Source organism: Lygodium microphyllum, chromosome 17, assembly GCF_053477565.2.
Source record: "Lygodium microphyllum isolate KBCC chromosome 17, Lygodium_microphyllum_v1.1.10, whole genome shotgun sequence".
In the NCBI taxonomy this organism is placed as follows: domain Eukaryota; kingdom Viridiplantae; phylum Streptophyta; class Polypodiopsida; order Schizaeales; family Lygodiaceae; genus Lygodium; species Lygodium microphyllum.
In genome coordinates this window covers 97,222,223-97,250,132 of record NC_141151.1, presented here as the reverse complement: position 1 = coordinate 97,250,132, position 27,910 = coordinate 97,222,223, and the positions used below count along the sequence as shown (strand labels likewise).

Genomic DNA, 27,910 nt, shown 5'->3' with positions numbered 1-27,910 from the left:
GGCTCTCTTATGTATGCTATGGTTGCTACTCGTCCAGACATTGCTCATGCAGTGGGAGTTGTTAGCAGGTTTATGTCAAATCCTGGCAAAGGACATTGGGAGGCTGTCAAGTGTATTCTTTGATTAAGGGTACACTTAATTTGTAAGGTTACTATGATGCAAACATGGTAGGTGACTTGGACACTCGTGGGTCCACCAATGGGTATATCTTCACAATTGTTGGTGGAGCTGTTTCTTGGTGTTCCAGGTTGCATAACATCGTTGCACTAAGTACCACTGAAGCTGAATACATATCAGCTACTCAAGCTTCTAAGGAAGCTATATGGTTGAGTAAACTTGCAGCAGATCTCCGCATGTCTATGGGTACTGCAGTTTTGGGATATGATAGCCAAAGTGCTATGTATCTGGCTAAGAATGCCACGTATCATTCACGCACAAAGCATATAGATGTGCAATATCATTTCATTAGACAGATTCTGAAAGATGATCAACTCACATTGACCAAGATTAAAACACAAGACAACCTTACAGATGTCCTCACTAAAAGTCTAAGCAAACATGAGCATTGCATACGACTAGTGAGAGTTGGTTAGCTAGAGGTTCACATCGGACCTTTAAGTGGGAGGTTGTTGGGATAAAGGCCCGATTTAAACCCCCTGTGTATAGTACACGCACATTGTACATGTGAATGCATCCTTCGTGTGCCCCAAGTATAAATACATTTTATTCTTCGTGTACCAACACATTGTTGGTACACTCGTATCAAATCGTACTTTTCACTATGCTTGCTCTCTCTCCAGCAATCACACTCTCTCTCGCTCATAGCAACCAAAAACGTCAAAAACGTTTAGAAACGAAACGTCAGAAACGTGTTTTGTAAGTTTCTTTCAAGAGGGGGTAAAATAAGAAACGTGGGTTTTTTTTATATAGGGATTTTTAATAGTTTTGACTAGGGAAAGAGGTTTTAAACCTCTATGGAACTCTCTCTTAAACAAAGAATGGCTAATTGAGCTTGAGTGATAATAGAGTCAATTGAGAATAATACATGATACGTTACATATCCATGATCCATTATTGACATATCACTTATGTCAAAGTTAGTCTTTGGACAAGCCATAGTATGGTTTAGAACTCAAACATTATGATTCATATATATCATACAAAGAAATTTGAAATTAACATGTAAATAGTCTATCTATAATATGGACTGAGTCAAGTTGCAACATCATGATTCTTATTTCAAAACAAACTGACAAAATGTCAAAATCAAGAATGAATCATACCATACATAAATAAATCATAACTTAGACTAAAGTTGTATAATATTCAAATCTCAAGACAAGAATAGATACTAGATTGACAAAGTCCAGTAACTAAACAAAATTTTAAAAATCAGTCTTTTATCCAAAATCATGAGCCCTCACAAGTCATTGCACATCATCATCATCATGTTTAACATTGCCCATTAGTTTTTGTCAAAAAAACCATGTTTTGGGTTCCAACTCACCAAAAACGTAAAAAAAGTTAAAAACGCCCATGTTTTTTACTCTCAGAAACGTTTTGTACTTTAAGAAACGTTTCGTAAGTTTCAAATTCAAAGAAATGTGTTTCTTAGCTGCTATGCTCTCGCTCACCCCTACTCAACTTCCATCTCTCTCAGATGTGCTCTTCTCCCAACAATAGTTTCCCTTCATTCATTCCCATTTTTTGTTTCAATTTCTAGCCCCTAAAAAGCTTTTTAGGGTCTTTTGAGAGTGTCGAAGTGCCCTTCAAGAGACTTCAATGGGCGAGACTCCAGATTGCTCATGCTTATATATTCGGCACCTTCCATTCATTCACCACCACTTCACACCACACTCTACTCACTTCTTTTGTGAGACCATATCTCTCTCTCCCCTCTCCTTTCACCATCCATATTGCCAAGCGCCAATCTCCTTCCTCCATAGGGCTGTGTTTATGATGCCAGGCTTCACCTTCTCTACTAGCATCATCATCCACACATAGGCAACAGCTTCCAAAGCCCTTCCCTCTTTGTGTTTGGTCCTAATCCCTATTGGCGTCAACATCCACATGCCTGGCGTTAGATCTTCTCTTTCACGTGACAATCTATCCTTGTGTTTGGCTAGCCTAGAGGTCCTCCTTTCACTTGGTGTCTGCATCATCATCTTGTGTCACCTTTCCGGGATCACATCTTTGCACTTTGGTTTCTGGCACCTCTCCTTCATCAAGCGTTATACTTCCTACTGGCACTTTCATCATCAAAGATTGTCTATACTTGTGTTTGACAATATCTGCCCCTTTCTTCATCAAGCGACCATGTATCTACTCTAGGCATCATCTAGCATTTGCGTTTCGCTACCTAAGTCACCTCATCAACCAACATCAACCCCCAATGTCTGCATCTTGCGTTTGGCATCTTGTTGGCTCCTTCAACATCTTGCGACCCACACCTCTAGTTGGTGTCAGCATCTTGCGTTTGGTATCGTGTTGGCTCCTTCAGCATCTAGCAACCTTCATCTCCAATTGGTGACAGCATCAGCCGTCACTAGACCTTGCATTTGACAACCTGGGTTCCCCATCTCTCCATCCCTGTGTTGCAGATTCAGAGGCTTCTCCTTGACGGCAATCTCCTTGCTCCAAGTGAAACCTCATCAAGCCTGCATTTGCAGACACAAAGGCTTCTTCAACAATCTCCTTGCTCTATGACATCCTTCATACTACGACACCCTTGTATCAGATTCACTTCACTGTTTCATTCATTCATTTGAGTTTCTCTTCTTCTCTCTTCTCAGTGTTTGCCGTAAGCACTCTTATGTTCCTCCTTACAAACCCTACCATCTCTCTAGTTGCTTAGCCATTTCTTGACATGGTATCAAAGTCAAAGGTGCTGAGTGAGTCACGAAGATACTTTGCATCGAAGAAAGCAAATACAGGTTGCAGGTTTAGCATCAACATCTCATTTCCTTATTATTTTTCTTGCGTCTAAAACCAGCCTTCCTCCTTGGATAGGGGTAAATAACCTAACTTAGCACTAATTACAATAAGCATAAAATTCGCGTAAACTGAAAATGCACACTTTACCACTTCAACCTTGGACATTGGACATCTTATTGGCCCCAAAATTGGCACCCCTTGTGGTATTTCTTTATCTTATATTGCAAATGGAAGGAGAACAACTAAGATCCTTTGATCTCCTCCACTAATCCAAGTGTCTCTTGCTATCAAAACTAATTAGCAAGCCTCCAAATCAATTTGCCCCTTGGTTTGCTTGGGGATTGGCCTTTACTCTGCTCCTTGAAAGACAAATCCAACCCCAAATCTAATATTGGTTGGCTGGCCACTTGAATCTCCCTGAAATTTCTCGATTTCAGTTGTGGAATTCAAGTCCTAGGCTCTCAATTCTGAGCACCCATTGATGAGAGTGAATGTTATAGAGAGAAATTTCAGAGTTTCATCACAAGACACACTAAAAACCTACTACTACCTTACTTAAACAGCCATGGACGCTGTCATCTACAACTTAGGACCACCAAAAAGTCTGTTGCTCCCTCCTGTATGCTATCACCTACACCAAAAGATACCTTGGGTTGCAATCACCCACTCCTAGAGGGCTCCAAATTGCTGTCACTTGCTATAGGACTGGTCCATGGTGGTTGCAAATCACATCAACAATATCTCCTTGCTCTCTAACAACCTTCTTCTCTCTCACAATGGCTAAAATAGACTTCCACCAGCCCCTAAAAACGTTTTTCCCACTTACATGGGCAAGTTTTGAAAAGTGGCAACTTTCTAATCCCATTTTTCAGCATTATCTAGCTTATAAAATTAATTTAATTTAATAATTATTATTATGCTCAAAAATTTAGTTTTATCAGTCAATAAAATCAAATTGGCTAGATCAATTTATCTTCCAAGTATCCTAGTAAATTAAGCCCTTAGACCAGCATTAATTAATTAATTAATTAATGGCTAGTCTCTAATGTCACCACCAACATTAGTGGCCAATAAATTGGTCTAGGCTAAAATCTGGCATCGGGTATCATCTAGTACCTGTGAGGCATAACTTATTACAACTTTTGCCTTTGACATCCACTGCATTCTCAAGATCATTGGCTGGTTACGATGAAATAACTGCCATGTGCATCACATGTACTAAACAACCTTGCACTTTTGATTGATAACTTAATCAAATGTCATTGGCAAGATTAAAGCATCTCAAAATTTCATCTCCCTGTGACACCATCATTGGGAGATATCCTTCTTCTTCCTCTCACCCTCCCTTTTATAGGTTGGCACTCCAATACCATGGTGTCTCCACTAATAGATTGTCTGTCTCCTAGGTGCCCTATTGGGGCAAGAATAGTCACATCCCCGATGATTGTCAATATCAACCTTTGCTCCTGACCCCACCAGAGTATATGCATGTTCCACCAAGCACTCCTTGTGCTACCTCTTCTTTCTAAGCCATAGAATCCTTTTGTCTCAGCTCTCAGCTTACACACTCCAAGGCAATAAGCCGCATCAAACGCACACTGACTCCTCACAAGCAACTGAAGACTCTCAAACCTCACAAGGAGATAAGCCGTCTTGGAGACAACCACACTACGCGGAGGTTTCTTTCACCCATTTTTAGGTCCAGTGGCTACCACGGCTCACATCTCCTCCTCAATCCACTCCCTTGAGAGCCTGCGCTTATTCCCCACCCTTCGCTCACCCTGAGCCTCCTTCTATTCCACCCTCTTTTACTAAGGTTCGAGAAGACACCTCTGGGTGCTCTTTGGCTTCTACTTCTCCCGAGCCCCAAATATCTTCTTTGGCACCACCGGCAATACTTCCTTCGTCATCAGACACCTCAGAGTCTGTGATCCATGAGTTGGAGTCCCTATCTCTCTCAGAGATGGATACAGAGAGAATCATCTTCCTTCGCTCTTTCCAAGGGCATCTCCTTTTTCTTCAGCTTCAAAGGGAGGTTCGCTCCTACTCCAATTTCTGAGGGAGACCCTACTACTCTTAAAGTTCTTCACCCGCCATCTTTTACTCCGAGGTTTGGCTCTCTTTTGAGCAGTTCTACCTCTACTAAAACCCAACATCTAGAGGATCTATCTTCGATCTCGGAACCCTTGGATTTTCAACGACTTTGTGACTAGGCCATTGTATTCCTTCCAGCATGGTGTCATGGAACTAGTGGCTTCTCACCCGAAGTTGTGTTTCAAGTTCTATTGCTCATCCGGTCTCCTAACTATCTTCACAAGTCTCCTTTCAAGTGGTATTCTTAGATTCCAGGGTGAATCTTCTTCTCTTCACCTCACTCCTCTTTTGTGCTCCTTTTTGGGCTTGAGAGGGAGTGTTGAGAAACCATATCATTCCCGTACAATTTTCCTTCTTCATTCTCATTTTTGGTTTTCGTTTCCAGTACCAAAAAGGCTTTCTACGGTCTTCCAAGAGTGTCGAAGCACCGTTCAAGAGACTTCAATGGGCGAGACTCCAGACTGTTCATGCCTATATATTCAGCACCTCCCATTCATTCACCACCACTTCACACCACACTCTCCCTCACTTCTTTTGTGAGATCATCATCTCTCTCTCTCCTTTCTTTCCACTATCCCTATTAACATGCACCAGTCTTCTTCCTCCATAGGGCTGTGTTTATGGTGGCAAGCTTCACCTTCTTTCTTGGCATCATCATCCACACACAAGCAATAGCTTCCAGAGCCATTCCCCCTTTGCGTTTGGTCCTCACCCCTGAGGGTGTTAGCATCCACTTGCTAAGCGTCAAATCTTCTCTATTAGGTGAAAATCCATCCTTGCGTTTGGCTGCCTTGAAGGTCCTTTTGCGTGGCGTATGCATCATCATATGGTGTCAGTTTTCCAGAGTCAGACCTTTGCGTTTTGATTCCTAGCATCTCCCCTTCATCAAGCCTCACACTTCTTGCTAGCGCTTCCATCATCAAAGATTGTCTATACTTGCATTTGACAATATCAGCCCCTTTCTTCATTATGCGACAGTGTATCTGCTCCAGGACCTCATCACTTTCTCAAACCAATAGTGAACCTATAATGGAGATTCATCCTCCTATCCACACACTTTCGGCATTTTCGCATTAAGTGCACCTCATATGCCATTACACACCACAGTGGGACGTACTTTACCCTTAGGGACAGCCTTTAAGACCTTGTCTTTTTCTCAAATGGGTGGTGAACCTATAATGGAGATTCATTCTTCTACCCACACACTTTCGGGATTTTCACAGCCTAGAAAAGCCATCGAGCCATTACCGAATGTGCATCAATTAATTCCACGGTTTGCCACCACGGCATTGCCAAGTGGGCCTTCTAGTCATTTTGTTGCCCAAGCCGATGGGGCTCATGTGTCCCAATGCCTCCACCTCCATTGGCACCCTATGGAAACATTCATGTTCCAATATCTCCGCATCAATCATCACCCATTGGACACTTCTAGCCTATTTCTGTCTACCTAGCTCCTTCTCCTTGTCCCCCTCTACCTAGCTCCTTCTCGTTGTCCCCCTCCACCACCTCTTTCTTATCCACCTTATCCCACTTATTAGACACCTTATGGTTTGTCTTCCTCATCACCAAACATGCCTTTACTGACAAGACTCATTTTAACGGGTCGAACTTCACTACTTGATCTAATCTAATAATTCCCAAAATCTATGGGATATTGTGCACGGGTTGAAACCCCAACTTGATCCCACAATTATTCCATATGAGGTCATTTGCTTATGGAAGACTAGTAATGCCTCCACTATTCTCAAGTTGATGCAAGGCTTATTGCTTGATTTAGCATTAGAGCGTTGGCACACTTGACCGATTGCTATGCAGCTTAGAATAGAACCCATTGCATAAATCTTAACCATGAGCTTCAAAACTTTAAAATCACTGACCAAGATGACTTAAAAGTCAAGTTGGTCGAGTATTGACAACTTCATGCCGAGTTCTCTACCACTAGGGCTCTTAAGTCCTTGAGCCAACAAGTCACATTGTTCCTTAATAAGCTGCCGTAAAAATACATCCATTTTGTGCAACAAGTGATATCACAGTCTATCATGTCCACATTCTATGAATTTGAGTGTTAGCTACTATGTTACGCTCGGCTATTCCATCAGTTTCATAGTATGACCTCTATAAAGGGGGCTCTCATTGAGGGCTCTGAGTTCCACCACTTTCAAGCTTTAGTCACCACACGGACTACAAACACTGAGCATCTCTGGCATTTTAGCTTAGGATGTCTCGAATATGACACTCTTTATGAGTTGTTGTGTCATCACATGGTTAAGGGCCTTCCATGGCTGAAGCTATCTCGAGATATCCGTAAAGCATGTTAACTCTGGAAACAACATCGTACCCTCTTCTCTCAACAATCCTCACATAGAGTTAAGGCGCCTCTTAGATTGATTCATGTTGATCTTTGTGAGCCGATATCCACTACCACCTTGAACGGTGCATTGTATTTCTTTTTTATAGTGGATGATCATTCTAGATACATGTGAGTGTACTCTATCAAGTAAAAGTCCAACACATTTACCTATTTCTCTACTTGGGTATTGATGGTTCACAACCAAGCTGGTCGTCGTGTAGGATGCATGAGGAGTGATAGGGATGGTGAGTTTACCTACTAGGAGTTGTCTCAGTTTCTACAAAAGCATGGCATCTCTCCCCAACTTACCTCTACCAACTGCCCATCTCAAAATGGACTCATGGAGCATAAAAATTGAACCATCATAAGCATGGCACACTATGTTGTTCACAGCAAAGCTCCCTAAGCAAATTTGAATCGATGTCATTAACACTTTGATGTAAATCCTTAACCAATGCCCAACTGCGGCTCTCCCTCAGAGGACTCTATATGAGGCATTCTTTGGCTCTAACTTATCATTTCTCACTTTAGAGTCTTTAGAGTCGTGCGTACATGCACCCCTGATGATAAGATGGGAGGGCTCACTTCCCCAACTAATCTCCTAATTTTTGTAGATTACTTCTACAAAGCAAAGGCCTATTGTTTGTTCAATCCTCCTACAAACAAGGTGATCATTAGGAGAGATATATTTTTTGGTAAGAGGGATATTGTGCACTCTTCTATACCAAACTCCAAACCGTTTTCTCTGATAATTCCATCGGAGATCATGCCTTCTAAGTCGGGTTTATTCCTTGCTCCTAACCTTCTTGTAGATTCTTCAACTCCTAGGTCCCCACCCGTTACCAACAGACCATACAAGATTCAGACATCCTTCCACAGGATTCCCCTCCAAAGGGCCCTAAAAAATCTATCTGGCTTGCACCTCGTGCTTCATTTGCGTCATTGTTTATCAATGCAAAGCTAACACAACCGTGAGCCTGAATCTTCACCAAGGGATTGTTCCCAACACAGACTATCTCGATTGCAAGAGCTCAAAAGATAAAAATGTCTCAAACGAGGGTCATATAATGAGTAGCTCCACTGTCCACAATCCAATGAGTAGCTGAAATACTCAACTATGAGGAGTGGGCCTCTACAACTACCTCATTACAACATAACTCACAAGTATAGACGAGACTTGCATCATCAAATGTCTCCAAGGAGACGATATGGGCCTCTACAGACTAGTCTAACATGCCCTCTAGCGTTGAGAATGATGTAAACTATGATGGATGATCGGTGCCCTTGCTGAGGATTGCTACACAAGCAACATGAGAAAGTACACAATAGGGCCTTGAGTCCTATTTATAGGACTGGGCTGCCCTAACCCCAAGGTGCCTTGAGTTCATTCACACTAAGTCACCTCATGACCATTGTGATCAGTACTACTAATGCCCATCCAGACGTCCAAGGCCATAACACTTCTTAAGCAACAATGTGACTTCATCGTCGAAGGACTTAGGAGTCCCAATGATAGAAAACTTGGTAAGAAGTTGCTTCTAATACTCAACCAACTTGACTTACAAGTTATTCAAGTTAGTGATTTTAAAGTTCTCTAACTCACCTTTGATGACTCATACTGCTAGAAGATGCTGATGGGAGTTCAAAATGGTTGTAGGATGAGAGAGAATGTCAAAGAGAGAAATTTCAAACTTTCATCACGAGAAAATGGAAGAAATCAGTTGCTACCCTATCTAGACAGCCACTAATGGAACACATTGTTTACAATGTTACTTGGCTAAAACAACTCTCAAACTATTGTCATCTACTACTGCAACCTCTTCAAGGCATATCACCTACTCTTGGAAGGTCTCTTGTTGGCACAAAATGGCCTTCAACTATTGTAACAATTATGGCAGCCTTTTCGCTATCTCTCTCACCTTGCACAAGGCTCTCTCTCTCTCTCTCTCTCTCTCTCTCTCTCTCTCTCTCTCTCTCTCTCTCTCTAAAGCGTCTCTCCGACTTGCATGTTTAAGTTTTGCCAACGAACAGCCTTCTAATCCCATTTTCTAATATTATCTAACTTATTAAATTAATTTTTAAAATATGAATTCTGAAAATTATTTTAATAATTATTCTAGTGCCCATAAAAATAATTCCATCAACCAATAATTAAATTGGCTAGGTCAATTTGCCTCCCAAGTGTTCCTGAGCAGTTATTGATCCCTAGACTATCATTAATTAATTAATTAATGCCTAGTCTCTAATTTCACCACTAGCATAAGTGGCCAATAAATTATTCTAGGCCCAAATCTGACATTGGGTACCCCTTGATACTTGTCAGGTATAACTTATTACAACTTTTGCCTTTGGAACCGATTGATATGCCAAGGTCCTGGGTCCCACACTATAAAATAACTAACTTGCACCTCACATATGCAAGTCACATTAGCACATTTGATTAACTTTTAATGAAATGCTAAGCAAAGCAATAAAATTTAACATCCTCATGACACCTACCCTTCCATTCACTCCAACCTTGTTTTTGCAGATTTCATGTGCTAGAACCTCGTTGTTCACAACTTGTTCACGGAGAATATCTCAGCCGAAGCTGCCCCACACTATCTACATCCTTCTAATGTCTGTTTTCAGCCTCCACCTCGCTGTCCACACCCCATATTGCCTTTGCCAACTCATCCAACCCCTCACACTACCGCATTTGCACCTAGCAACCAGCCCCCATGCTGCATTTTGTTGTTTGACGGCTCCGCAATCACCTCATGACCTCTTGATTGTTGTGTTTGGGCTCTCCAACTAACACCTTGCACTCCACATCACTTACATTGCGGCTTCCCTAGTAGTCACCCACCTCGAGACATTGCATTTGGTGGTTTTCTCTCTCTTTTGCCTGTCTAACGTCTTCAGAGGCTACCTTGCTGCGTTTCGAGATTCGTTTTGGAGTACAATACACTCTTTAACTCATTACATCTACCTCGATCCTCAAGACACAAGTTCATGGTATAGTATTCCTTTATTGCATAGTGTGTTTGCTACATGAGGATTGTATTCTTCAGATTCATTCATTTTGAATCCTCACTATGTTCATTGTCTCTAAGTTACCTTAACCCTAATTGTCTCTAAGTTTAGTTTGTGATTTGTTGTACAATTGTATTTGTGTTTTTCAATTACGATATTTCTTTACAAGAAGAGTTTGAAAAAAATGAACATACTCCATATCTCTTTCTCTGATAGGAAGGCCCATAGCTGATAAAGGTCTTAACAGCTCTACAAAATCATCCAATTTATGCAGAATCATAGATATCTTCATTGAGTAGCTATTCTCGAAGTGCAAATCTTCTATCAAGCTCTTTGAAATTCGTTGCTTTGTGAGCAATGATCAGCTTCGGCTCCTCGTGTGTAAAAGGATAAGGTCTTGTTTCTCCCCAATAGTCAAAAGTATCTCCACCCTTGTCAAAACCTTGTGGGTATATTATGGAACCCACTACTACTCAATTAAGGGCCTAAGCTCTGATACAATATAAAGAAATGCTCAACTACAAAATACAAACACAATCGTATAGCAAATGCACAGACTAATAAAGAAACATAGTTAGGGTTAGGGTACCATAGAGACAACGAACATAGAAAATGAAAAAATCTGAACAATGAATAAATACAATGCTCAATGCAGCAAACACACTATGCAGTGTGAATACTGAACCTCGAACTCCCATGTCTCAAGGACCAAAGTAAAGAGTATGAGATAAAGAGTGCATCTACTTTGACAAATCCCAAAACATCAAAGTAAAGAGTATGAGATAAAGAGTGCATCTACTTTGACAAATCCCAAAACATAGCAAGGATCCTCCGACAGCGTCTAGCAGCAACAACTGCAGCAATAGGAACTTGATCAATGAGAAACAAAGTCAGACAGTGCATGAAACAACAAACATGGCAAATATGGCAGGTCTGATCAGCAAAACACAGACTGCAGTCCATGTGGTAGCTGATGGTGACAACAAAATCAATAAACACAGGGGATACAAGCCACATGGCAAGCCAGAATCGGCTAGCACAGTCCAACAGCAGTAGTAGATGATGAATCAGCAGTAAATACAAGTTGTAGACTGGTCACAAACTAATGAAGATGGCTGATCAGCAAGCACTAGGTGTTTGGACAACAGCAAACAGCAGCTCGAACTGAGATATCCTCCATGGACAGCAAAGAAGTACACCAGCAATCTACAAAACAAGAATAAGCTGAATGGAGGGCAACATGTCTATTTATAGATGGATGGGTCCTCCCAAATTAGGGTTTGGCTTATGGGACACAGACACTCTAAGGACGTGCTTCTTTTTAGTGAAAGTTTGGTAATTTAATTAATTAAGCTTGTTTTGGGTTTGTTTAAAATGGCTAATCAGCATATAATGCATTTGTAGCTCAACAAAGGATACAAACTCTATTGAGCATTTCGATAGAGATCATCGATGGGAGAGGATGCAAGCAGCTCTGAGAGGATGAGGAAAAAAAAGAGGCCTTGTAGACATGCGATTTGATCACTTTCTTCCATACTGCCTCTCCAAGGGTAGAGTCCGCTAGATTGGTTATTCACACAACCATTGTATTTTATGATGTGCTAGTTACCATTTACAAAGCTCCTTGTACTTTGTATTTTACCTTAGGTTTTTCTCCAAGGTGTTATTAACAAAATTTTCTTTTCTTGCAAAGAGAGAGAGAGAGAGAGAGACCTCTTTGCTGGCAGCGCGATTGAGTGTCTGCCTGCCCGCCCCCAATCATCCAGCAATATGTATACCGCTCGGAGGAAAATCAGCAAGGACAAAGGCCTGGAGCCTGATGAATTCGAGGAGTCTGTTGCACATGCTCTTTTTGATCTGGAGAGCACCAACCAAGAGCTTCGAAGTGACTTGAAAGACTTGTTTATCAACTCAGCCAAGCAAGTTGACATTTCGGGCATGCGAAAAGCAGTTGTAATTCATGTGCCATATAGGCTGCATAAGGCATTTAGAAAGATTCATGCTCGATTGTTACGCGAGCTAGAGAAGAAATTCAGTGAGAAGGAAGTATTTCTGATTGCCACAAGGCACATAATGAGGCCTCCAACAAAGGGGTCTGCCTTGACTCATCCTCGTAACCGAACATTAATAGCAGTACATGAAGCCATTCTAGAGGATTTGGTTCAAAAAGTTGACTGGCAAGGAGGTAGTGTTTGAGTACCCTATCCAAAAAGCTGCCTAAAGAAGGTAGTTTTTGAATACCCTGTCCAAGAAGCTACCTAAATGGTAGGAATGGCAATGTTGAAGGCTAGTAATTGAGGTTTTCAGGCTTTGCAAGCCTTTCCGGAAGATTATTGAAATGCAAGTTGCAAATCATGTGCATATGATTTTTTTGCAATCCATCATATGTACGACAACTGAGATGTTGATTCCAATTTAAGGGGACTATTTCTACTAAAAAGAGAGAGAGACATTCTTGTCCTCATTGGCTATGTGATTGGTTGATCTTATCCAGTAGTTCCAATTGAAATCTTATCAGCAAGCTAAATCGAAAATCTTGGCTAACAATTTGCAAGATGCCTCCTGCCAGTCTCATAAATTCTTATGGGTTCTGCATCCTTCCTCTACCCGTGAGAATATGGTTAGACTATAGCATACAAATGGGCACATGGTTGCAGATCCACGATCCATTGTTCACATGAATCACGACTATTTTTTGGAGCTTCTTGGAATGGCCCAACACCCCTCTAAGCATATTTCTATAGCCCGTTCAGCTTTCTATGATTTGGTGTGGGACCACATTTCATCTAACATACAGGGTGTGTTGGAAAGTGACATTCATGAGGAGGATGTCATGGATGTCTTATTGCACTTACCCATGGCTAAAAGCCCTAGTTGGGATGGCCTCACCTAGTGAAACCTTTGGCTATGATGTGTCAATAGGTTTGGGAGATAGGAAATATGGCAGCATCATGGAAGGAGGGAGCTATTAAATTGATCTCGAAAGTGCCATCTCCATCAATGTTAAAACATTGGAGACCCATCTCCTTAATTGCTGCATAAAATTTTCTCTTAAGTGCTGGCTAACTGCCTCCATAGACATCTCCCTACCATTGTGCACCCCAATTAGTATGGCTTCATGAAGAGTAGAAACATTTTGCATAATGTGCTGAATATGCAAATGGGAATTGACTATGCCAAGCACTCTAACCAGGAGGTGGTATTAGTGCAGTTGATTTAAAGGAAGCTTTTGATTATTTGGACTAGTCTTTTCTTGCAAAACTAATGCCTACTAGGGCCGCATATGTCCTAGTTGATCTATACCATCATTGTTGATGCTTCTTCTAGGGTTATGTTAAATGGTGGTGTTATTGACCCCTTCCACCTTGCACACTCAATCCAACAAGGCTGTCCATTGAGCCCTTTGTTTTTTGCCTTAGCAACGCATCCTATGCTCATCATCTTATCCCATATGGTGAGCACCAAGCAGTTGGCAAGTTTATCTCTTCTTTTTGGACAGCATTTAATTGCACAATCGCCAGCAAACGACACCTTCATGATCTTGATGCAGAGAAGGAAAATCTTCGCAAGGCATTGGATGTTTGGACATTGTTTGGGCATGCTTCCCGTCTCCATGTTAATGCTACAAAACCATCCCTCATCAGCTACACTAAATATAACATCCAGTCCTTGGGATGGCAAGGGGTGATGATGCCCTGTGGCAATGTTGTTAGGCACTTAGGATATCCTTTTGGTGTTGATGTTCAATCAAAATACTTGCTAGAATGAATCTCCTGACAAATGGAGGCAAATTTTATCTTTTGGAAAACACAAGCATGGCCCTTTCATGTATGCTTGAAAGTAGCCCAAGTCATCATGCTACCCACACTTACCTAATTTTTACCATTTCTGCCTTGAAACACCGCTTCTTTGAATGCACTCACCAAACGTATCCATTTTGTATTGTGGAAAAAGGACTCCTTGCATGCAGATATCTCTTGGATTTCTTTGAGCTATGTCTACATCTTGAAAAGCATGGGTAGTGGGGCGCTTCTTGATGTACTGACCCATAGGGGTGGCCATTTGTTGGTCACTCTTTAGAGCTATGTGTACTAATCATCATCCTTGGATACTTATAGTCCGTTTTTTTCTTGAAGACTGTATTGTACATGGTAACACCAGCATACATGCATCATGGTGGCACATTCGTAATTCACATACTCACATTTCCACACCCTCCTCCATTTTGGTAAATCATTTGGTTTCTTCTTGAAGTAACATTCTCAAAAGACCCACCAGTATCCCATAGAGGATTGTCTGGAGGCAAATTCCTTTCAATTGGAATTATTGGTGGTGTAACAGCTTCTCTCTTGGGATGGGAAACAGGAGGATGGGCCCATGTTCAATCATATGGCACATCTGGGTTTGTCTTCTATTGCAGATGCCACTTTGATAAGCCGTGCAGGGCTGATGTCTTTCCATATGGCGAGGAGACTTTTCCGGTTTCTCATAGATACCATGACTTATGGGGCCGGATTGAAGGGTTGATGTGACTTATGTAGCCTATTCCTTCACTTGACTCCAATTGCCCTTGCCAAGATTCGGATCTTGTTAGTCATCTTTGTTTTCAAAAGACTTCAACTAACCACGTGTATCATCTCTTGATTAGTTACTAAAGTCAATGCAATTTGGGGCATGCATAAATCCAAGGCTTGATGGAAAATGACATTGATGGAAGGTTGAACAAGACCCCATGCAAATGCGAGGTCTTTCTTTGGAGAGTGATCATTGGTGGGCTTCCCCTTGCTTAGGTCCTTTCTAAGCACCAAATCCCAAATGGCAATTGCTTTTTTTGTACAACTAACATGGAATCTTTGCATCATAGATTTATTTCCTGCACTTTGGCTAGGAAGATTTGCGACCTTTTGACATATATTTGGCAAGCGGTTGTTGGTCTATCAATGTGGCCTTTTGATTGGGATTTTGCCAAGACCAAATATCCCACACCAGTGCAGCCACATATAAAGGTCTTGTTTCATTTTTTCAGATCTTGGGGCTGTTGGCATAATTGGATCAACCAGAATGCTTTCATCTTTGACTTTGCCGCAGCGTCCAAGGACACCAAGCCAAACTCAAGGGTCATCTACACTAGCAATTAGATCTTGTGCAAGATACTCATCTTCTCCCTAGGGAGGATTTAGCTCCTTGGCTTACAGCAATCTCTACAACTTCTTTGCCGTGACTTTTGTACTACTTTAGTTATTTGATCTTCTGTAAAGCGAGTTTATGCCCGATGGCCTAGAGCCATCCTACATCTTGTAATCATGTAATCTTGTACTTTTTTCGTAATTAATACAATTGCCTATTACAAAAAACAAAAAAGAGAGAAAGATTGAGGAGGATGTGTGGAGGGTGAGTCATGATATATTCTAGGATTCATGAGCGACTTTTTAGTACTTTACCATTTATATAATGAACATTTTGGAAAGGTCCATGAGTCTTGTTTAACACTTTACAAGATATATTCACATTTATCGTTTTTATAATATATGTGAAATGTCTTTGCTTTAGCTTGGGTCTTTGATATTCATGACTTTCCTTACCTTGATCATTTGTAAAATAATAATGGGGTTACTTTACCTTAACCAGATTATAAATAATAACGTGGTTGAGAAATGACAAGTAACACCTATACTCTTAAATAGTTAACATTGTTTGGAGGTTTATATTATAGAAGTTGATCATTTGCCATCCATAAAATAAATGAATAGGTCTATTTCACCAAACATTTCATGTCTGCAAGTTCTAACAACCATAGTTTTTAATATATGTGTAAGAAACAATATTTTAATGTTTCCTAAAGTAATATTGTAGAAAACTTGTTTGAAACTCATTTCCTACCTTGCTATTTTTGAAATTTCTGGCTACTATGGTTTGCTACACGATTTCTTTACAAGGTTCACACTAGGAGCAATCTGTTCTAAACAAACTGGCCCAAAATGATGATTGCAACCCAGGTTGTTTTGCCTAGAGGTCTTTATAAAGTTGTTCCATTCATCTAAGATGAAGGTTTTGCAATATTGTAAGCTCCTACATATTGTGAGACTCATCCACTGCTACCCTCAAGAGTTAAAATACAACTCTCTAACAGTGAAATCAACTAAGCAGATAATGCACAGAGTGTAAAGCTCTGCAGGAGAATCACAGCAGTTGGCACAATCAGACTAAGAACCTTACTGCCATGCAAACCATGAGAAATCCAGGTGAAGGCCCTAAATCTGCACCTCTTCAAGAGATACTTGCTTACCATCTGGATTTCTTCTCCATTGCATGTAAAGAATGCGCAGCAGAGGAGATGAGAGGCATTTCTTGCCACTTGGGACTCAGACACCTTTTTCCAATCACTCCCTCATGTCTTGATAGTATATTCATACTTGATGGACCTTCAATAAATGCATCGTATAGAGCTCTCTCCCTTGAGAGTGACCAACGTGGGAGATTGAATGTTTCCCTTTTGGGGGGACCATTTAGATTCTCACTTGTAATTTTCCCTTGGTTTTTCAGATAAGATTGAAATTTAATTGAATTTTCTATGCTTGGTTTTAAAGCGACAACTGTGTTCTATATAGAGATTTTCATGAGACATATTCCCATATTCAAAGTACAGAAGGTACTGACTGACTGCTGATCAACAGACCATGGAAATGAGGAGACAATCCCATGCTAGGCCCAATCCCTTGTAGGAAAACCCTGCCTATGTACTCTGATGATGATTACAAACTGAGCTCCTGTGCCTCAAGTTTTCTGTGACTTGCTGCATTCATCTGAGACGAATGTGAGGCATTTCTATAAGGCTTTTACACATCCAGGACTCATCCACTGCAATATTAACAAATGAAATGTGAGTGCCAGTGGCATATCAACTGCCTACATATTGCTCCGAACTTTCTGCCAAGATAAGTGCAGCTGTTGAGCACACTTTCAACTAAAAAATCTCCCTAGCAAGCTGCAAGCGATTGCTCTAAAACTGCATTCACAGAACTGGTTGCTAGCTTTAATGACTGGACAAATCTCCCACACATGTGAACAATGATCTTCTTCCAGAAGATGTAATCACCTCACGCACCCACGATATTCTCAATCTCCAAAAAAACCCTTGCTTGTGTGCTGCCTAGCTCAGAGAAAAACTTGAAAGAGTACTGAAGTCAACACAGTTCATACTAATAGTCTTTCAAACGACCCAACAATAAAGAACAGGACAATTCATGACTTACCCCCCAGACTGCAGGTGGGTGTTTGAAACCCTGTGTCCACTGAAAATCAGAGATTGCTGAAGTCAAAGCCCCATAATCACCAGCTGCTTTGAGTAAAAGCTCTGAAAATTGTTTCTGTATGACCCATGGAGACACAAAAATAATGTTAAAAATGGTTGAATACATAACAAGGTCCATGCATCCATCCCTTTCAGTTAGAGAGAAGACTCAATATGACTTGCTACTTAACGGCTTTTCAACAATCAAACTAAGAAAATAGTAGAATATCAACGAGACCATCTGAGGTAGAATCTTAAAAGAAAAGTACCTGATATTGCGTCTCCACAGGAATGCAGTCCAGTGAGTATGGTTGCTGTAAGCGAGCTATAATTCGATCCTGCAAACATATTTGTTCTTCAAATACTGTGGATCTCCTATTCAGCTCTAAAATCTACAAGGCAAAGAGATTACAAACTACCTGACAAGTAATATCAGCAACACAACTAAAGCACCAAAAACACTACCTGAACTTATTGGCTCAGAATTAAATACTTCAGAATACAGAAGAAATTAAGTATCAATTAAAATTATGTGGAGTAAGTACATCTTCAAGACTACTAAACAGAAACCATTCTGAAGGGCTATACATAAAATATATCCAGGTCTATCATTTCGAGCCTCTCATGGCAAAGATTAGTATCTTGCAGCATGAATAAGATCTTCAGCATTTTTCGGAGGTAGTTATGCACACACAAACTAGCATGTGGAAGCTTGCGTAAGAAGAAGACAATCACTGCTTTTTTTTTTTTTTAATTCTCAGTGAGTTGCACTGTTGATTGCACTTTCAACTAATCTTTAGGGTTAGAAAAGGTTTAACCCATCCCAATCTGCTGCCTTGGAATTCTTGGGTAACACAAACATACTGAGCATCCAAATTAGCTTCATCGGACAGGGTTATTCTTCAATTTGTCATCCTTTAGAATCCCCCAAGTGTCTCATTATTTAGTTTGTGACTCCTTTCTTGCATAAAAAACACAACATTCAAACAGCTCAGCTTTAGTCCAGGGGGACATTTGTGGACATTAGGAGCCAAGGAGAGGTGCTGGTTGCAGTTGATTTGTTGCATCTACATTCATGCCAGGCAGTATTCAACCTGAATAAGCCTGCCATGTACACCATTATAGCAAGGGACACAAGTGATATTAAGGCTATATATTGGAGGCATAATTACAATCATGCAGACCCGAAACAACTGCAATAAAGGTTCCCCCGAAAACCAATTTGATGCAGTTCAAAATCCTAAATTACTGCTGACGACACCAGAATAGGCATTCAACATTGATCCCTCTCTCTAGCTCACACTACACACAACAGCACACTTTTTTAAATCATACTTTATATTATTAGCAGGATAGATCAGAAGAGGTCAAAGTACACTTAACTAAAAGTATGATGTGAAAACATTACAAGTCCCCCTCTCAAAGCAGAGAAGACATGGGGATAAATTTGTAAAAGGCAGTTCTAAAAACTCAAAAGAAGAGGAGCTGGAATAGCTGAACCATCATCAAATGTGATGAGATGCTTTTGTCCAATAGGGTGAAAAGCAAAAGCAGGCACAAACAGATTCCTTTGTTGGATAAGCCAATCTTCTTTATAGAAATTTTAGATAAATTCAAAATTCAAGAAACTTTTAGAACTCAAATGCAATTTGTACTCATCATGATCAACCAAAAGTATTTGAGGTTACTCAAATCCCCACCTCTCAGTTACCTACTTATGCTCCGAAGTTCAAAACTCCTTTAATTGGGCCAAGTATCCATAGGACTACCTCACACAATGCCAAATTTGCTTGCATTTGTAGCAAGCAGCAGGAAAATATGCAAATTGGACCTGCAGACAATAGGTTTGGGGCATTAAGGGAGCCTAAATTAGGCCAATTTTCATACTAGTTGATTGAAAATTAATGGCCAAATTTATAGCTCCATTAAAAAAAGCCACAAAAAGGGCCAAGTTGCCAACTTAAACCACTCCAAACATTTGAGTTTGGGTGGGACAAATGCCAACCAAACCCTATAAAAGGGTGCCAAGTTCATAATATGGAGAGTTGTGAGTATGCCCCTTGTGAATCTATCAAAGAAATCCCGTTCCTACAAGCATGAACCGAAGTGCAACCGAAGTAGGAGAAGAATCCATACCAATCTGCAGTGCATTCCCAAAACCCTACTGTGTGCTCAAGGGTGCTACAATGGAAGTAAGTGGTTATACTTACAAAAGATTCAACAACCTAGTCCTTCTCGAGCTACACAAGGGTGCTACATACTACCTCAATGGTCCCCAAACCACCCACTACCCCACCTAACAACTCAATCCCAAGCTAAAACTCCTAAACCCAAAATGAAGAACTCTACAAAACCGGAGGTTGTTTATAGGAGAAAGGAACCTGCTGCGAAACCAACAAATACCCCAAGACAGTCTACTACTGCCTTGACCTCCAACCAACAGCAAGACGCTCCCACGTCATTTCAAGTGCTTGCTTTAACCCATGGCAGGCCATTAGAGAACCCCATCATCCTACAGCCCTATTTTAATAGAATATTGAGTGAGGAAAAACTACACGTAGCCGGTAGGATAGGTTTAGGCAACTTCCTAACATATGTCCTAACCTATATCACCCACATTGGCGCAAGACCATATGGCATGGATCATTACACATGACTAGAGCATAGCCCTCACTTCTTTGATTAGTTGCTACAAAAATACTCATTTCTACATAAATAAGCTTACATTCGCTGCACTGTTCTTTGATTATAACACAAGAATGAGCACTATGGTTTTAAAGGGTGAAGGCTTTCTCAACACCCCCTCTCAAGCCCAAAAAGAGAAACGAGAAGAGTGAGGTGGAGATGCAATGCTACATGCTGAAGAATGCTCATGCAACAGGTGCCACTTGGATAGTGTCCCTTGTGGGGAAATTGTTCACTTGCCCAAGCGCCCTAGTACAAAGATGAGGAAAATATGCAATACATAGAAGGAATGTCAAACTTTGTGTGGTGCTAAGGCCCGAAAACCATAAGGATATGCCCATACTCGATCTTCGGAGGTGGCTCCATACTGACCAAGGGACGAAGAAGATCCACCCTATAATTTGAGGAAACCACCTGAAAGGAGACCTTTGAAGATAGTCAAGAGACTGGATGAGTTGTAAAACCCAAAACTCAACCTCAGGAGAGAAGCCACTGTTGAAAGTCATGCACCTTTGTATGGGGGGTATCCCAACATTGATGCTATAGTGAAAGTAATTGAGACTTTCTCTAATTGGCCAGTTTTGAGGCGTGATGTGGATCACTTTGTGCACACATGCATTGTATATCAGAAGGTCAAGTTAGACCAACAAAAGGCATTGGATTTGTTGCAGCTCTTACAATTCCTAATTACATAGTCTATTATGTGTTACAAGGAGATTAAGGACCAAGGTTATGTTGAAAGTCATGCACCCCTATATGCAAGGTAAAGTGGTTGAGACTTTCATTTAATGGCCAGCTTTGAGATGTAATGTGGATCACTTTGTGCACACATGCATTGTATATTAGAAGGTCAAGTTAGACCGACTTGGAGCCTGTGCTGTTCCTGACAGACCGTGGAACAATATAACCATGGATTTTATATTTGATATTCCTAGGAAACCTACAAGGCATGGTGGCATATGGACTATTGTTTGCAATCTTAGCAAACAAGCTCATTTCATTCTAGTGAGAAAAAAGATAATTGTAGATCACACAGCAAGATTGTTCGTGCAGAACATCTTAAAATATCATGGCATGCCACAATCTATTGTAAGAGAGAGAGATACTCACATGATGAGTCTCTTTGAAGAAGCATTTTTTAGAATATGGGTAGGACCTTAAAGTCCTCATCTTCTTTTATCTATATATAGATAGCCAATCTAAGGAGGCAAATGTTACTATCTTAGATCTTTTGAAATGTTATGTGTTTGAGTATAAGACCAAATGGAAACAATTCTTGCCTCTTCTGGAATATACTTAAAATCACACAATGCACAATTCCACAAGATTGTGGAAGGGGAAAAGAAAGTCTACCCACTTTTCATGTGAACAATAAGATCTTTGAGACCCACAAGTATGTTGAAAGTATGGATAAAGCTTATGCTAAAGTAAAAAAAACTCTCCAAAAATCTCAACAAAAGTAGAAGAAAGCAACTAATCATCACCACAAAGCTTTGGCATTTGCAGAGGGTGATTGGATCCCGTTATGCTTTGAAAAGGCCAGGTTAAAGAAAATGAAGCATAAATAGTTTATTTTTCTTAAACTCAACATGAGGTATTATGGGCCTCTCCAAGTATTGCAAAGGATCAATGAGGTGGCTTATAAATTGAAGCTACCTAATCATTGAAAGATTCACAATGCTTTTCATGTGAATCTTCTTAGGCCTTTCTTCTGGTGATGTACCCATGAATATCAGCAATGAAAGGTCACGTTTTAGAAATTAAAGGGTATAGCATATTTTCCCTAAACTTAACATGAGGTATTATGGACATTTCCACGTGTTGCAAAGGATCAATGAGGTGGCCTACCAATTGAAGCTACCTAATAACTAGAAGATTCACACTGCTTTTCATGTGAATCTTCTTAAACCTTTCCCGTGATGATGTGGCTGAGAATATCCATGATGAGATACAACCAAAGGTTAAGGAACTTGATGAAATCTTGGTTCCTGAGCACATATTAGCACGTAAGGAAAGGAAAGTCAAGGATAAAACCTCCCATAGCTTTCTGGTAAAGTTTCAAAACTATGCACCACTTAATGCAAAATCAATGGAGGAGAATAATTTGATAGAATCACCTCATTCATTACAATTTTACCTTCAAACTTTTTTTAGTTGGAGCCAACTTCAGTCCAAGCTCAGCAAAGCACACATCAGATCTAGAGCATTGTATGAAGCTCAAGAGGGAGATGGTGCTTCTACTTCCTTGGTACATATATGCTCATGTATCTAGAGGTTGTTTGGAGACCTTCTAGATTCCATAAAAGTATCTCTATGATCAGTGTAGTAGATATTTGTATTTCTGTAGTTGTGCAAAGAGTGTCATATTAATAACTATGGACTTCTACAATTATTTACAAGTGTAGTGAGTATCATTTCAATAGTTGTGGACTTGTATAGTTGTGATTGGTTATATACTAGTGAAGTAACTACTATCATGGAAAAATCTACATTGCCAAAACATGGAGTAATTGAAACCAACCTACTTCTTGGAGAGGGTTGTAATTCCTTGATAAAGCACTTAATTACAGCAATCAGCAAATAAACATAAATTGAAATGCGCAATTTACCTCAATAATCTTGGACAATAGACACTCGGTATTGTTCCAAAGCCCCTCGCTATACATACAATCAACAAGCAATTTGGACCAATTGCCCCTTGATTTTCACCCTATAAACCATTGAAAGCTGAGCATAATATGATCATAAACTGACCACTTGTTGTTCTGAGAACTGATCACAAACTGCTGCAAATGTGACCCCAAACTAATCACAAACTCATTCCAAAAACTAACCAGCAATGAATGCAAAACTAATCCCAAAAGTAATCATAAACGGTTCTCAAATTAATCAAAAACTAAGTTGAAACTCATTAAAATTTGATCTCAAAACTGAGGCAAAAACTCATACCAAACTAATCATACACTAATACAAAAGTATAGTTTCACTGCCCACATGAAACTCATACTCATTTGCATACATCTCACAGTGACTATCACACTAAGTAGTGACCTCATGGCAAACACACTATAAGCACAGTACCTTAGATATGTGCTAAATACATCAGAGGTCCACTACATATGAGAGTTGTCCACAACTGGCGGAGTGGAACTGCTACCTCCCCCTTGAGCATCAAGCAATACTCCAGACCGCTGCCTTCACAAGAAGCATATGGAAACTTTTACCTCTAACTTTACTTGCATCGAAACCTCCACTAGGTTCTAGGCCTTTCTTCCCCTTAAGCATTGAGATACTTTATACTTTCACATTGCTATAATTCCAACTCAACTAATATGCAACATTGCATCCAATTGACTAGCCTCTCCTGTGTACTTGACATGCTAGGAGCACCAAATGCATAAGAAAACATTCTTATCTGTATACTTTGAACCATTGCAATGTGACTGTGCATGGGAATTTGCATACTACCAGCCATACTAAGATACATTTTCCTATACGTTGCATGCATTGCTAGCTGCATTTTTACTCATGACCAACACTATACGGAGCATTTACATGACCGCCATTACTACCATGAGTCCCAAACACAATGGGCTGGCATTGCCAAACTTCCACTTCATACCCCGGCATCATGCCAACATTGTTATACATGGGGTTATATATATTACCAACCATACCCGAATACATTGAGCCTTGCATACCATGCATTGATTGCTGCATATGATAAGGAGTTGTGCCATATATTCTCATATGCACTCCCTGACCCACGATAGCATGGAAACTAGTGCCACCACCAAAGTACCTTGGTTGCCCCATGATTGCATGCGGGCCTTGCTATCCAAAAAGCATTGAATTGGCACTTCCAAGTTGGCCTTGCATATGCATCAATTGCCCCACTAGCATCACCTGCTTATGCTCATTATCCATGTTTGGAACATCATGCTATTGTATTGGCTCTTCCTTCAGTGCATCTTGCTATCTCGAAGCTCTTAAAGACAATTTCCTCTTCTTGCCTTTGATGCCCTCCTTTAAGGGTTCAAAAAGCGCATGAACTGAGGATCATTTGCCACTTGCATAAGCATTTCAACTGCTATCCTTAGCTGATCTTTCAGACGATCATCAAAGCTTGTTGGTCATCAGCTTCTGAAAGCCCAGAAGAACCAACATTTTGGTCAATAGCAACATTTTCAACTTGATGTCCATGGTCTGAGCCCTGTCCAAGATCAGGCATTACATTTTCCCCAACACTTTGTGAATTTTCAAATCGAGAGGCATCATCCCTACTTGATTCTATCTCACTATCTGAAGACATTCTTGTTGTAATGCTTAGCTCAATACAATTTCAGCACTGAAGCAAAGCCTCTGACCTTAAATCAGGTGCCTTGGGCCCACCAACTCAAGGGAATTGATGATATCCCGGTGATGGAACCTTGAAACCAACCTTCCTTCTTCGGACAGGGTGGTCAATAACATGATTTAGCACTAATTACAGCAAGCATACAATTCACATAAACTGAAAATGCACACTTTACCACTTTCAGTATTTCTTTAGCTTTAATTACTAATGGATTGAGTACAAGTTAAGATTCAACAATCTCCTTTGCTAATCCAAAAGCCATTTTCTGTACATACAATCAGCAAGAAATTTGGGCCAATTGCCCCTTGATTTTCTCCCAAGAATTGCACAAATGTAATCATCAACTCGCCAAATGTTGCGCCAATTCACAATAGAGGGCTTGGCATCTAAAATCCTAGTCAGTTCCATGAATTTCAAGTGTTGATTTCAATGTACAATGCCTTCTCCTATTAGCACGGATCCCAAGGTGGCTACTAAACCCTAATTTTTGCATAAATTTAGGATTTACAGTAGATATCTCTCCTCTATCAACCAAATTTGGCTGAGATTTGTTGAGAATGGCTGAGAAATGCTGAGATCTTTTGAGAAATTACTGGAGAAGGTGAAAGAAAGCCAAGATGAGAGAGTGATTTTCTTCACAAGAAAATCCTAAAATCTGCCTGATGTCTGCTCCTGTCTGCATTTAACGTAATCACCTATTGCCAGACACCTCCAAAATGTTGTCACCTAATCAGCCATGTTGTTGCCAACCCCTGGAAGGTGACTCCCTGCTCTACCCTACCTACTAAGGCCCCCAAATGGCCGTCTTTTGCAACAAAAATTTGGCTGAAATTTGTTAAGAATCGCTGAGAAATGGTGAGATCTTTCGAGAAATTACTGGAGAAGGTGAAAAAAAGCCAAGCTGATAGAGAAATTTGATTTTCTTCACGAGAAAAACCTAAAATCTACCTTGCTGTCTACTCTTGCCTGTATTTAATGCAATCATCTACTGCCAAACACCTCCAAAATGCTATCAGCTAATCACAATGATGTTGCCAATCCCTGGAAGGTCACTCCTTGCTCTGCCCTACCTGCTGAGGCCCCCAAATGACTGTCTTTTGCAGCAAATTGGTATTCTCTAATCAAAAAACGGACCAACAACTCTCTCTCTCTCTCTCTCTCTCTCTCTCTCTCTCTCTCTCTCTCTCTCTCTCCAAGCTATAAACTAACTGAATGGTTGAGATCCAATCCCAAAAAACGTTTTCTCAATTTGCATGGGCATTTTTGCCAAGTGGCAACCTTCTAAACCCATTTTTCGGCATTATCCAACCATTTAAATAATTTTCAGAATTAAATAATCCTAAAATTTAATTTCAGCCCTTCTAACCCTGCCAAAAATTAAATGTGACCATCCATAATTAAATTAGTTGGGCTATTTGCAACCTCAAGTGATCCCTAATCTCTGTTGACCCCTACACTAGCATTAATTAATTAATTAATGCTAGTCCCTAGTGTCACCACTAACACTTATTGGCCAAATTACTATCCCAAGGTCACATCTAATATCAACTAACCGCCAAAACCCAGTCAAATAGCTTATCACAACTTTTGCCTTTGACACCCTACTGCTACAAGAGCAAGGCATACGTAATAAGTTGCAATGTGAAACTTTCATTAAATTGAAAGTTTGCACCTTAGAATTGAGTTACATTGAAAGTTTTGCCCGATAGGTAGCTCGCTTAAGATACTTGAGTTAGAAAGCAAGTGCTCTTAGTCCAATGAGCAGCTCACTTATGATTAAGTACCACGAGTCATTATTCAAGGTCTAATCATGGGTCATTCTAGCATAGTTGATGTGATTACACATTTCTTGATATCCTTGATTGGCTGGATAATGTATATCCACAAAGCCTTTGATACAGTTCCATGAGATAGACTACTAGAGAGGCTGTAGACATTAGGAATCCCATTGGACATGATTTTAGGCACCTATGCATTATACGAGAGGATGGTAGGCCAAGTGAGATGCCCACGAGGACTTTCACGAATGGTCTCTAGCACCATTGGAGTGAAGCAAGAATGTCCCCTCTCCCCTATACTCTTTGGACTCTACATTGATGAGATAGAAGACCACATCACACAAGAAGGCAACAATGGGGTGGAGATAGCAAGTATATCGGTCTTTGTTATGCTTTACGATGACGATATTGTTCTGGTCTTTGAGTCACATGAGGGTCTAATTGATAACTCCATGCTCTTCATGACAAAAAACAAGATCTAATTAAGGAGTAGCTAGTTATTTATTTAGAAGCTCATCTTGGCTATTTGGAGCTCCTTCTTTCTCATTTTCAATTGACCAAGTTTAGAGATAGCCATTCTTCTCTTCTTTGTTGTGAAAATTGCAACTTTCAGCCACAAAATATGAGCTAACAACATGGATGGAGTGTGGACAACAACCAATCTTCTCCTCGTAGCATGGGGACTCTATTGGGCAGCCTTGTAACTCCACCATATACAACAAGGTATGCTGCTAATTTTTAACTAAGTATCACAAGCACAAGTTGTTATAGCACTGTGGGTTGAGATCCTCTCTTCTCCTCTCAAATTTGAAGCCTAGTACAATTTCTACGCAGCTTTAACAGGAAGAAAGCAATATTCTCACGATTTCATCAAGAGAAATCCCTCTGTTTGTGAGAAGAACAACATAGGATTGCATGGAAACTGTACCAGAGGTTGTCTAGACAAATGCTCTGCAGAATTGGGTCCAAAAGCTGAGGTTGTCTAGACAAATGCTCTGCGGCATTGAAGGTGAAAAGGCCATCATGCACCCATGGATCATTGTACTACGAGAAATTACTGAAATCCAACCATTTGCAACTAATTTTGAGAATACGTCAATAATCTAAAGAAAAAACCAAAAGTGGCACCAAGCTTTGGAGGCAACAAATGTCAATGCATGCTGCAAGAGCACTCTAGCTCCAATTATGTATGGAATTTTCTCGCTGAATTTACTATTAAGCTGAATTAAGTATTTGCTAAAATGTGGTTTACTACCCTTTGGGCTTCCAAAGTGCAATTTCACTGGCAGCACTTATTCAACCTAGTTAACCTAATTATGTTGGCTAACCTATTCTTTAAGTGGTTTTTCCTCTTGCTCTATATAGCCATTCTCATCTTCTCACTTTATCATCTTCTGTGGAGATTA

General features: G+C 40.3%; 1 protein-coding gene across 1 annotated transcript in view; it reads right to left on the bottom strand.

Annotated features, from left to right (window-relative positions):
* AUG2 (HAUS augmin-like complex subunit) overlaps nt 1-27,910 on the bottom strand; it is a 95,751-nt gene that overhangs the window by 11,268 nt on the left and 56,573 nt on the right. The window contains 2 exon segments of the mRNA XM_087697805.1: nt 17,647-17,760; nt 17,954-18,022. Coding sequence (XP_087553931.1) covers nt 17,647-17,760; nt 17,954-18,022 — 183 coding nt within the window.